The 12,896-nt window shown below is 44.2% G+C and overlaps 1 protein-coding gene across 6 annotated transcripts in view; it reads left to right on the top strand.

Annotated features, from left to right (window-relative positions):
• STXBP6 (syntaxin binding protein 6) overlaps positions 1-8,535 on the top strand; it is a 308,369-nt gene extending 299,834 nt beyond the window's left edge. For all 6 annotated transcript variants that reach the window (XM_066342588.1, XM_066342585.1, XM_066342586.1 and 3 more), the window contains 2 exons: positions 568-725; positions 7,002-8,535. In XM_066342588.1, coding sequence (XP_066198685.1) covers positions 568-725; positions 7,002-7,025 — 182 coding nt within the window. In that variant the 3' untranslated portion in view covers positions 7,026-8,535. The remainder of the gene's footprint in view (positions 1-567; positions 726-7,001) is intronic.
• The last annotated feature ends 4,361 nt before the right edge of the window (positions 8,536-12,896 follow it).

Raw genomic sequence — 12,896 nt, 5'->3', positions numbered from 1 at the left:
GTACTCCAGACTTTGAGGTTGATTCAGAGCTTCTTACGGAACCATACATCTAGGGACGAAGGGGTAAAATGGAAGGGAACAACTGAAGTGAACACAGAGCATTATATCTGGAAATGTCTTCTATCCTGGTTTTCCTGTGGTTATTCACCTAAACCACAGGTCAAGGGGAAGGCACATCAGAACCAGATATGTCTCGTTAAACTTGCCAAATTTCCTGAACTTGTCAGGATTTCCATTTCATTGTGCAACCCAGGTCTTAAATCTAGATGGACCCAGACCTTTTGAGCTCCCCCCAACAGAATGCCAGGAGAGTGGACATGAGTGGGGTGTTGGTGATGGGGATGTCAGAGAAGCTTCCAGAATTCCCCAGGACCTGCAGCCAACAGGTGTTTATCCTGCAAGTGAGTCAGTGAGACCCAATCAGAAGAAATGCTGACTTGTTTCCTAGACGCCTGAGGCCTTTCTGTCATGTGGCCTGCCTTACTCTTGCAGAGTGCACATCCCTGGCAGGGGTCTCACTGCAGGTCAGCCAAGCCAGCTTCTGATGCTCTTGCTGTCCTTCTTCAGGAAACAGCATCCTCCATTCCGCGGCCGATAGCGTGACCAGCGCTGTACAGAAAGCGAGCCAGGCCTTGAACGAGCGTGGGGAGCGGTTAGGCCGAGCAGAGGAGAAGACAGAGGACATGAAGAACAGCGCCCAGCAGTTTGCAGAAACTGCGCACAAGGTGGGTCTTGCAGACAGCCGAGGTCTCAGCTCTGGGCTGTCAGGGAGCCTCAGTGCTGAGAAACTTGACTTTGTATGTCCGCCATGGTGGCAGGTACAATAATCAAGGCTTTCCCTCCACCCCACTTACACAGTTTCCATCTGCTGCTTCATAAGTACCAGAATCGTGATAGATTCCTTCCTATTCCTATTTCTCTGGATATCTCCTTTCAGACATCTTTATCCCTATCCCTGACCTTGGACCTTTGAGAAATGTGGGTCATCTTTAATGCCTGCCTAGAAGTTTGGGGCTCAAGTCTCAGGGAACAGAGTCAGGAAGGGAGGAAGAGGTCAGGCCCCAGAATATTCCTCCTCCCTTGGCCAGCACTTGAAGAGGGCTTTGGGCTGCTGGTGCTTACTTTTCCTTGCTGTCTCTTTCTGGTCATGCGCTTAGCATCATCCTGTGTTCTTATCTTTTCACCATGTGGAAATCAAGGTTTAGTCCCATGGAACGGTGCATCTCAGGGCTAGTCTCCCTCTGCAAGGGGCCACGGACCTCTCTGGCCCACCTGACAGGTGCAGAGCTTGATGCATGCAAGGGTCCCTCTCACCTCTGAATCCAGAAAAAGGCATTGTGCACATGACCATGCCGGCCGTACACACATCCACATTCACACTCGCTAAGAATGTGCCTTTCAGAGGGGAAGAGGGGTGTTTACTGGCAGCCAGCTTTCTAAGGCAGTCACAGACCAAAGGAAGGAGAGTCCCTGTTGGTCAGGTGATGAGAGGATTTACTGCTGTTGTTGCGTTTTAGATCAAAGAGCAGCTCTCTGGCTCATGATTTGAATTTAGGTTTCCAGAAGCAACTTCTGCTGATAACCGTTAGCATCTCAGACTTGTGATCTGCCCCTACAGATACACTTTTCAGGTGACCTTTGGGGGAAAAACTTAATTTGCTTCAACAGGAAACCCCACTTTTACTGAGGAAACAAGAATGGACATCCTGAAAAATAACAAGAAACATCTCCCCAGCTGAGCTCAGGCTTGGGGCTCAGCTCTGGGCCAGGCGCGGATCCAATTCCAAGTGGGGGCTTTCTGCCTTTCCTCCTGCGTCCCCTTTGCACAGACCTGTCTCCTGCCAGCAGTTCTCAGTCCTGACAGGATCTTCCTGCACTGCTGACCTGGGGCTCCCTTTGGGGTTCCCTGGAGGACAGTGGCCAGATCTGTTTGAAAATGCAGGCCGTCCTCATAGAGGCCGGAGCCCCGGCTTGCCGTGGTTGTCACAGGGGCAGCAAGCTCAGACTTCACAGTTCTTTTGTCCCTTGGCCCCTTCTCCAGCCTTCATAATACAGAAATAGCAATGAGATGGGAATGCTAGGATTCCAGGCCCAGCTTCAGTTATAACAACAGCAATTTTAGTAACTTAAATTGAGGTGGGGGGAGTGGACACAGAGGAAGTCTGGGGAAACATTTGAAGTGTTGATTTGGGGAAGAGAAGGCTAACGGGAATAATTTGTATTGTCTTCAAGTCTAGGAAGGGCGATAGTACAGGCAATTCTCTTCTATGCCTGACCACACAGAACAGAGCAATCAATAGTGCACTGATAAAATTCTGCTCAAACAAGACCTTCAGTTAATGAGTAAACCACGAGCTAGGTTACCAAGGAAGTCTGTGAAGTCACTCTTCCTAAGGTGGAGTAGACAATACCTGGAGGTCATCCATGTGGGCGTCCCCCTCAGAGGAACTTATGCAAACACTGGGCTGGACTGCCTAACCAGATGGCCAGAACTCTTGGCCTTGGTCACCCTGTTTCCCCAACACTGTGGCCAAGTTTGCTGAGCAGTTGGGAAGGCAGTATGGTATGGTAGTTCACCTCTTGTGTTTGATTAACCATCTTGGTTTTTTACTGATCAGTGACCTGACCAAGTGCTTAATTTCTAAACTTGTTTTCTCAGTAAAATACGACTAATAAATACAAGTACCTTTCTTCTAGGGTATTGAGAGAATTAAATGAAATTATACTTATACATCTATTAGCACAATAGCTGGCACATATAAATCTAAATTCATATTAGTCATAATTATGTCATCCATGAAAATTGTTTCTGCTGAACCTGCCCTATTTGGTCACGTAATGAGGATAGAGAGAGAGTATAGAAATAGATTTCAGGATCCTAACACAGGCCTGGGAAGGGTTGGAGGGGAAGATGTGCCCTCCTAAGGGGCATAGGATGACCTCCTGCTAAATGCTGATGCTTTCTAAACACAGAGCAGCCCTTGAAACAGGACCCGTCAGACAGAAACAGATTAGCGACCAAAGGCAAAAGAGCCTCTGGCCTTGAGACCAGGGCGTTCTGCCAGCCAGACATCCCTCCTGCAGGTGTTCTAAGAAGGGGGAGGGGCTGCTAGTGTCTGTTGAGGGAGTATGAGAGAGACTGTCAGAGCCAGATTTGCTGTTTTTTTAAAAAAAAAAAATACTGGAATGTGTAAGTATGAATCACCACCATTGGCAGTATTCCTAATGAGGAGATTGACCTCTTTAGATAAGGTGTGGCTATTTTCCCTGACTTGAACCCACCAGCGTAGGCTGACCATGAAGATGTCATTTCATTGGTCAAGACCCTGCCAGGCCTACTGGTGGGGAGAGAGTTCAGAGACAGAAGCCAGGCTTTGCACCCCGCCTCCCCCAGACAGACGGGGCTATGTTGACTCATAAAGAGTGGACTGTATTTACAAGTCAAGATTCAGCACACACGTTAGAGCCCTGAGCAGAGAAGGGCAATGCCAGGTGACAGTTCTAATGGTTTCCTGCTTGAACATGGACACGCAGATCTTCCTGGAGAGTGTGGCCCTTAATAGACTATAGTAGAAAAGGGTCTCTGGCAACTTTCCCCAGTATTACTGCTGCAATGACCCAGGCATGTCAGTGAGTAGATCACCTTTGCACGACCCTGCCATCAAGATATGTGGGTGCTTGTCTTCTGCAGAGCACCATGCTCCTGCCCCCCAGCTCAGTTCAGCCTAGCTTGAGGAAGCGTGGTTCCTTCCTGAGCTGTGGGCTTGGCACAGTCTCAGCCCTTCAAAAAGTGCAGCTCAGCCCCAGCACAGACCTCACTTTCCCCGGCCCCAGGAGCACAACCTGGCAGTGTGTGCTGCACGCGGAGGCCTGCGTGGCGTGAGTCAGGAGGCAAGAGCGGGACCCAGCCTAGGCACTTTCAGATGCCCTTTCTCACAGAAAGGTATGGTGATCTGCCCTGTTTTTCACAAGCCCATGTTTGTGGGGGAGGGAGTGGTAAGTGGCATCTCTCTCACTGGCAGGGGATGGCTGCCTTTGTCCTTACTCCGTGTGCTTCCTTTGGGTCTCTGAGCCATAAGGGACATCAAAACCCAGGCCTCTTAAAGACTCCCCCCACTATGAGTAACGATTTATTATTATTATTTATTTACGTGTAGTAGTTTACATAGCCTTGAAAGAGAAAGTTTTCTGTGACATACTAAGAAAACAAAACACATCAAAAAGAAATTTTAAACTCTTCTTCTAGCCTGACCTATGGTGGCGCAGTGGATAAAGCGTCAACCTGGAGACGCTAAGGTTGCCGGTTAAAAACCCTGGGCTTGCCTGGTCAAGGCACATATGGGAGTTGATGCTTTCTGCTCCTCCCCCCTTCTCTTTCTCTCTCTCTTTCTCTCTCTCTCCCTCTCTCTCTCTCTCTCTCCCTTCTCTATAATGAATAAATTTTTTTAAAAATCTTAAAATAAATAAATAAACTCTTCTATAGGACCTCTGACTTCTAAATTGATTCATAGTATTTGAGTTGGAGATGATATCTATAGACAGGAAAGGCAGAGCAGTTGTGACTTTAGAGCTCAAGGTCATGTCACAGCTCTGTAGCAGGGAAGCAGCAGTACCCTCCTTCCACCTTCCACATTCAGAGCTTCTTACTCCTAAGGAATTAAGAAAAAGAAAAGACAAAAGCCTAGATGGCATGGAAATGATGTTGCAGAAAGTCCAGTCTGGTTGTATTTCTGCAAAGCTGAGTTGGCCACACCCCACTGGCTGGGACTTCCTTTGTGTGGGTCCAGACGTACCCACGCTGTAGTGCAGCTATAACTAGGGCCTGGTGTGAGCAGCAGCACCATCACTGCTGAAGGTAAATGACCAGGCGAATTGGCACAGGCTCACTAATTGAAAGTTAACTGCTAAGTGAATAACAAGACAGCAGCACTGATCAAATATTTACAATTGTTATTCATTATGCACAATATTTAACAGCTCTTTGTTGATTTGAATGTTCCATGTTGCTAAATAATGTATAAACACCAGAAACGGACAAGAAGTGGGGCCATACATCACAGAGGCTCCAACTGTGGTCAGGAGTGGGATGGGTCTGCGGGAGAGTCCTGGCTCTGCCATTTCCCTCCACCATGTTTCCCATAAACTCTTTGAGGTCAGGAGTTATAAGCCACCTCCATCCTCTGTGGCAAAACCCCACAGCACTTAGCACACAGCCTGGGCATATTCAGGACTCGCAAACAGTCTGATGGTTGACTGACTAGTGGTCTCAGCACAGCAGAAGGCCTGTGGAGCCTTCACATGGGCTGCCTTCACCAGGCAGAGGCACCAGGAGCTCTTCCAGCTGAGATTTTCCAAGCAGGGATTAGTTTAGCAACAGGAAGGCTGGTCCACAGTCCCCTCTCCATTACATGCTGACTTGGTCCAGTTGCACCAGCTGCAAGAGAAATGTTGGTGCTGCTCTTGCAGGTGACCTAGCTGAGGTGGTAGCATAGCCCCACTTATAACTTCTTTTTTTTTGTATTTTTCCGAAGCTGGAAATGGGGAGAGGCAGTCAGACAGACTCCCGCATGCGCCCGACCGGGATCCACCCGGCACGCCCACCAGGGGCGACGCTCTGCCCGTCCGGGGCATCGCTCTGTTGCGACCAGAGCCACTCTAGCACCTGGGGCAGAGGCCAAGGAGCCATCCCCAGTGCCCGGGCCATCCTTGCTCCAATGGAGCCTTGGCTGCGGGAGGGGAAGAGAGAGACAGAGAGGAAGGAGAGGGGGAGGGGCGGAGAAGCAGATGGGCGCTTCTCCTGTGTGCCCTGGCCGGGAATCGAACCCGGGACTTCTGCACGCCAGGCCGAAGCTCTACCACTGAGCCAACCGGCCAGGGCCTATAACTTCTTTGTTAAGAGACATCAAGAAGGGGAAGGGGAGCCTAGAATTGCACTGAGTCACGCTGGAGAAATAAATTATCGCCATCTTCCTGTGTGCAGAGCACCTCCAAGTGAAAGCAAGGGGATTCCCCTTGCTACTTCTAAACGGGCCAAGAACCTGGCTCTGACAGGTGACAGAGCTTTCCATAAAGCTATTGTCTACATAGAATCACCTGCTCTTTGCTCAAAAACCATTCTCAATCCCAGAACCCTGCCACCTACCGCCAGTCACTCCAGTTCCATACTCAGGGTTAATCCCTAATATCAGACTCTGGATATATAAGGAATTCTAATTCATCCTCATTTCTGCTTTCTGGGATCCTTGGAAGGATCTGGCTAAAGGAAGCAATGTCAGATTTAATTCTATGTTCTCTACCTGCATATGTTTCCTTAAATATATCATTAAGGGCTCCAGCTGGGCTGGGGAAAATGTTGAATGATACAGTGGTATTTGGTGTTCCCATTTGTGGAGATCTAACATTTCAACAAACTGCAGTTCTCGAATACCAGTGGGATGGAAGGAGTAGTCAATCAAGGTCTGGACTTGGTCTGTTGTTCAGCCCTAACATGGTTTAATCAAGTGCACTGAATTTGGCTGAATGTCCAGGTTAGACGCTGAGTGAATTATTGAAAACTGTTTCTCTATCCTTGTTGATTTTTTAATACTTTAGTAGCTGTCAGTAAATACTTACATTTGAAGAGTATTGGGTTTCCTGGGTAACTAGAAACCCAGGGGCCTAGGGGCCTTTGTTCTTCCACCCCCACCTGTTCCTAGGGCAGGTCACTCCCTCTGCCTATGGCTTTTCCACTTGCTTCCTCAGCAGAGTGAGGGGACACCGCGTGGTACTCTCCCCACCTGCACACGTACACTGACAAAACTACTGTAAGGAGTAATAAATGCTCCCTGGACGATTTGGTAAAACGGGGCACGTTACCAGATGCCACTGTGCACAGTAACGGTGCCTTCCCCAGCAAGCAGAACCTTGGTGCCGCTTCTCACCGTGGACATGGTGACGCATCACACATCGAATCTCCCGCTGCCTAATAACGTCTTCCTCTTCTCTCGGCTCTCTCTCCCTAGCTTGCCATGAAGCACAAATGTTGAGAAACTGCCTATCCTCGTGATCCTCCTAAGAGAAATGGAAGAGTTTGTTCAGCAGTTTTTACAAGAATTCTGGACCTCCACTTGCTTTCCCCCCCCCCAATAATATATGGACATTTCGGGGTTTTGTTTTTCTTTTGAAGATGTTAATACAAAAAAGTTGTTGTGTTTATATATTTCCCTAATGACCTTGCTAAGAATGCTGCAACACCAACAGCTTCGTTTTGGTTTCTTTCCACTGTGTGTATATATGTGTGTATGTGTTTTCCCTTTTAAAAAGTTTTCTGTTTTGTGGTTTGAATATGAAAAATGGACCAAATGATATACTGAGCTTGGTCTAAAATGGCCTCATGTATTTTTTTCCCTGAAATTAAGCAGGAAGACATTTTAATATGGTGACATCAGATATTATTGTTCCTGGTTGGAAATAAAAGTCAAGTAGTGATTTCACTCAGTCTCCTAGATGCTCTTAATTTGAAGGTTAAGATTCTCTATCCTGAGAAATAAATCTGTATTGTTGAAAACAATTGGATTTATCAGGGGAAACAGCAGTCTTAGGTTTTGTGTTTTATGTAATAATCTTTTGCATGAGGTATCACCAGCATTCAAAAACACAAATCAGAATCACAGATAGAAATCTCCTTCCTGAGCTACTGTTTAAATACTTGTTTCTCAGCTGATTATTTGAAATCACTGTATGAAAGACACAAATTTGAGATTAAAGACCTGAGAAGAAGCCTATTTAAAAACCTCTGTGCATTATAGCTGCTTCTTTCTTTTGTCATTGTCCCAAATTCCAGTAGCTGGTATTGAAAAGAACGTGGATTTTTATCAAGAATTGATTTGTCCAGATAAAGGTCTGTGAACTGATAATATGGAAAGATGTTACATTTAAAATATTCTTTCTTTCTTTTCTTTTTTACAAAGTCATGTCTATTTTAGAGACATCTCACAATGTCCTTGGGAAATGGCGTTCAGTTTCCTGGTATCTAATTTTTAGAAGTTTTGATGTTGTTATTGCTGTCTATTTATTTAATGTAATTTCAAGTGCGGGTTCCTTGAAAAATCATGACAATTGCAGCTTGCCAGATCTGACATAAAACAGCACAGTCATGAAACCCTTACATTGTAGTTAGACTGAAAAAAAAGTTGATTCACACATGTGATTTTGTATTACCTGCACTAGAGTCTGGAAATTTATGTCTTAACGGATTGAAATGCTAAACATAAAAGCCATGCTTTGTCTTCCTGAAACAGGAGGCAAGCTACACATTCAGACACATTGCCAGCCTCCCACTGTAGTGCATTGATTTTTAAACTGCCTGACTCTTCAGAACCCTTTCTGTCCCTTCCTACCCATGGAGCCAATTGAGTCCATGTGTATTGTAGCTTCTTACATAGCAGGGTAGAATGACTTTTGGATTATTTATGCTGATGTAAATAGTTTAAGTTCTCCTGATAGAGCATTCCCAGGGAGATAGAAAGTTGGGCTATTGGGGAAAATTATCTTAGACAGTGTGTATCAAAAGGGAGAAGGGGTTTGCCAGTGACAAATTTCTGAATCCTCTTAGGGGGATGATCCAATTCTAGAAAACTCAATGAATTTTGTATGGTAAACTATGTAAGTTTACTATAATATTTTGTACTTTTCTTTTGGTGTCTAAAAATGTTAAAGAAACAGGAAACTTTCTATCTGATGAGTACCATTAGAAGCATTTATAATTTCTAAGAAAAGCCCAAAATATCACTCCATTTAGGTATTGTTTGCAGACCTCCTTTTAGAAAATACACAGACACACACACACACATATTCATCTTCCCAAACTGGATTCTAGCTTCAGAGGTTAAAAGTTGGTATAAATAATTGAAAGGGTATATATAAAACCCACTGACAATAAGCCAAACTCAAAAATACAATTTGTTGCCAACTATCTAACAACCGTGTTTGCAGAGATGCTTCTCAAGTAGCAGAGGATGAAGTCATAAGCGTACTGTGAAATTGGAGATTCTTCCTTTCTGGTCGAATTGTGATAGTTACTCTTCATAAATAAAAGTATTCAACATCTTTCCAGCTTTCCTCACTCTGTTTATCCTTTCAAGACTTAAGTGTTATTGGAACTAGCCTGGATTAGAAGAAGACCTATCCAGATTAGGTTCCTCTATTGATTTGCTTCCAAGCCGTGGTCATGCCCTTGACCTCCCAGTGTCAAAGTCATACGTAGGGCTCCACCCCACAGAGAGACTGGAACAGCAATCCCTGTCCCTCAAACTCCTGAACAGGAACCCTATGAAGAGACACATGAAGTTCTTTGCTATCCTTTTGTAGAAGGTGCTGCAATGCAAGATACTAATAAAATCTAACCTAGAGAAAATTGCTAAAATGACTCACATTATTTGGGACCAATTCATTCGATTGAGCTTGCTGGAAGACATTTAATTTCTATTTGTTTCATTTCTGCACTTCACTATGAGTTTTCAAGACACTGTGTTTTTGTGAAGGACTTCTTAAATTGTACTGACAATGCATAAAGAAGAGAAATTTACCAGTGTTATTACTTCCTGGAATGTAGCTGTAGTATTCTTCACTAGTATTATTAGATATCTGTGTACAGGAAGTTAATGTTTCATTATTCAGGTTAATGTTTCATATTAAAGAATGTATTTGTAAAATGTAACAGTATCAGTAGTTAACATTTTTTAAGCTTAAGCTCTGAAAAAAAAGATTATGTGTTAGGCTTTAAATTACAGTGAAATCTGTCTTAATATTACATTTGTGGCTAGCAAAGGTTGTGCATTTATGTAAAAATATTTACAGAATGCCCTAAATGTAGAATATTAAAGATAGATTTCTCTTTTAATTTTTACAATTGTGACACTGCTGATATCTGTATACAGTTAATTCTTCAGAACTGCTCTAAGATGTCAAATACAACTTTTGTTTTTTTCAGAGACAAGTAACCCCTGCTCATGATTCACAATCACAGCAAACTCTAATTTTGTCATTAAATATTTTAACTCTGCGATGAAAGTTTGTTTCTTTCAGTTATTTGCAAAATCTATAAAAAACATTACCAAGTAGGTAGGCATCCTTGCACTTTTAATGCTAATACAAAGATCTTGTGTGCCTATAGGAGCCCGAAGAACTAGGATGAGCCCTGGCCGGTGGCACAGTACATAGAGCACCGCCCCAGAGCACTGAAGTCACTGGCTGATCCTGGGGTCGCAGGCTCACCACTGAGCTTGCTTGTTTGAGACCTGGCCAGGCACATATGGGAAGCAATCAATAGCACAACTAAGAGTGGAACAAGTTAATGCTTCTCTATCTCTCTCTCAAAAAAACAACAACAAAGGAAAAACCTAGGATTAGCATCATGATAACGTTGCATATAGCATTAGGATAATAAGATTCTATCCAGCAAGAATTAAGTATTTTTTTTATTTTGATGGGCAAAGCAGTTAAGCCAATTAATAGTTACTTTTCTGTTGATGTTAGCGGTGTATTCAACTCAAGTACTTATTTCAGCATGCAGTCTCATTCAGCAGACTAGTTTCGTGCCCTGTTAAATTGGAAAGACCTGATCAAATTATGCCAATTTATGTAAAAGTAAATGCAACTGCTTTTACTGGAAGCAGTTGGAAAAGTAAATGCAACTTATTTCCAGGTTCCACTGGTTTTCAAAGGAACTGACTTAGGTCACTACCATAGCATAGTACTATCTCTGGGTTGGCATGGACACACCATAAAGCAGTCAGGACTTATAAACAGGACTTTTAAATATTTCCCGGGAAGACTAAAAGTAGAAGGGGAAACTACAGTGTCCACTTTTCAGGGGGAAAAAAAGGATAAATGGTTTAGCTAGATGAAGACTCAACCTTAAGTTAATTATGTATTTAAAGGCACCAGCTCATGTGAACTAATTATAAACCAACTGCCTTGCAAAGGAGATCTTTTTTCTTAATATAATTTTTATTTGTTCATAATTACACCACAATCAACTCTCAGATTTTTATGGGAAGACTGATAAGTGTTTTAGAAAAATCAGTGGTGACTTTTCCCCTTGCTGTCAGCGAGAAAACCTGTTGACATCAGAATCACGCTCTGCCCAAGCAGGCGGATTAAGGGTAAGGGTGAGATGGAAGAAGAGGGGAAGAAAAATACCAGGATTGCAAAAGTTTGAGTGTTATTATTCTCGAACCCCAATATTTTAGTCTGTCTACCTGTGTGCACCAGTTGAAAGAAATGCACAAGCAGGTGTTTGCAGTGAAGGAAGGGAGTCGTTTAATATAGAATTGGCCAATCTAGAGTATGGGTGAATTCCTGCACTGAAGGACTGGACTACCTGATGGGCAATATCTTAAGATACCGTGGGTTAGGGGTTCCAGATCATGTTAGGAACTGATTGGTCAGAGGTGACATAGGGTAATAAATCACTTTTTCAGGTCTTGAGGGCAGTTCTGAAGTCAGCTCCAGAGTCCCTCTGTCTGATTTCATAGGAAAGTAGCCAGGGGGTCCACCTAAGGGCTCAGGAGCTGAAACCTAGCCAGGATCAAGATGTTATCTTTAGCTTGCCAGAGGTCCAGACCTTGTCCTTGTGACAATAAATCAAGTCTGGGCTATAGTCTTCTGCTACCTCAGGGATTAAGGATTATAGAGGGGAAAGGCTAGGTCTATGAGGTGTCATGCAGGGGGTGGGGGGCTTTTAAAGCTATAGTCACAAATCAAAATCATGAGGACCCTCAGTTTTATTATTTCCTGTGGATACTGATCTGTGTGCCTCTTTACCGGCCACAGATGACCCTGGGTGGCAGCTGGGTTTACAGTGCATGTTCACGTGAGTATACTCACAGCTGGCATCAAAAGGGCTGTGCTTCTGGATGCCCTTGAAGTCACTTTGTGACATCTTGTCCTTCTGGATGTGGCTAGGCAGGTGACAGTATTTCCAGAGGTAAGTAAAACTGGAAGATGCCACAAGTGGGCCATGATCAGAGCGTGAGAAATGTAAAGACCCAAGACATGAGAAATTCCTGGCTGAAAGCTCCTGGAACTCAGAATTTCCTATGTGGTGAGAGTGGGGAAAGGTGTCTTTTTTTATGTTAATGAGTTGGCTTTTGGAAATAACTAAGGATGGGGTTTTGATTGCCAATGGAACCAACCACATGATTAGAGAGTTGGTACTTTCAGCCATAGCACCCCCACAACTGGAGAAGGGAGAGGAACTGGAGGATGAATCAATTGCCAATGGCCAGTGATTAATCAACCACATCTATATACCAAAGCTTCCATAAAAACTTAAGAGGACGAGGTTTGGAGAAATCCCAAGTTGGTAACACATGTAGATGCAGGAAGACTGGTGTGCCTGGAGAGAGCATGAGAGAACCTCACCCTTTCCTATACTTTGTTCTATGCATCTCTTCTATCTGGCTCCTGAGTTACATCCTTTCACAATAGAGCAGTGACCGAGTAAGTAACATATTTCCTGAGTTCTGCAAGCCTTTCTAGGGTATTATGTATTAACTGTACCCAACGATGGGGTTTTAGGAACCTCTGATTTATAAGCCAGTCAATCAGAAGTACAGATGACAACCTGGATTGGCGACTGGCATTCTGAGTTAGAGGAGTTTGTTGGACCCACCAACCTCTGGCAGGTTGGTCAGAAACACAGGTAACCTAGGCTTATATCAAGCATCTGAAAGTGTTTGAGGGTAGGGCAATCTTGTAGGACTGAACCCTTAACCTGTGGAATCTGAGGCTCTATCTCCAGTAACAGTGTCAGGAGTGAGTTGAATTCTCTAAAACCCTGCTGGTGTCTCAGAATTGTTTGTTAGTGTGTGGGGGGATCCCTATGGTAGAATTGGGTCCAGGAACCCAATCTA

This window comes from Saccopteryx leptura, chromosome 6, assembly GCF_036850995.1.
Source record: "Saccopteryx leptura isolate mSacLep1 chromosome 6, mSacLep1_pri_phased_curated, whole genome shotgun sequence".
In the NCBI taxonomy this organism is placed as follows: Eukaryota; Metazoa; Chordata; class Mammalia; order Chiroptera; family Emballonuridae; genus Saccopteryx; species Saccopteryx leptura.
Note: the sequence above shows the minus strand (reverse complement) of the source record. Positions and strands in the feature narration are given on the sequence as shown.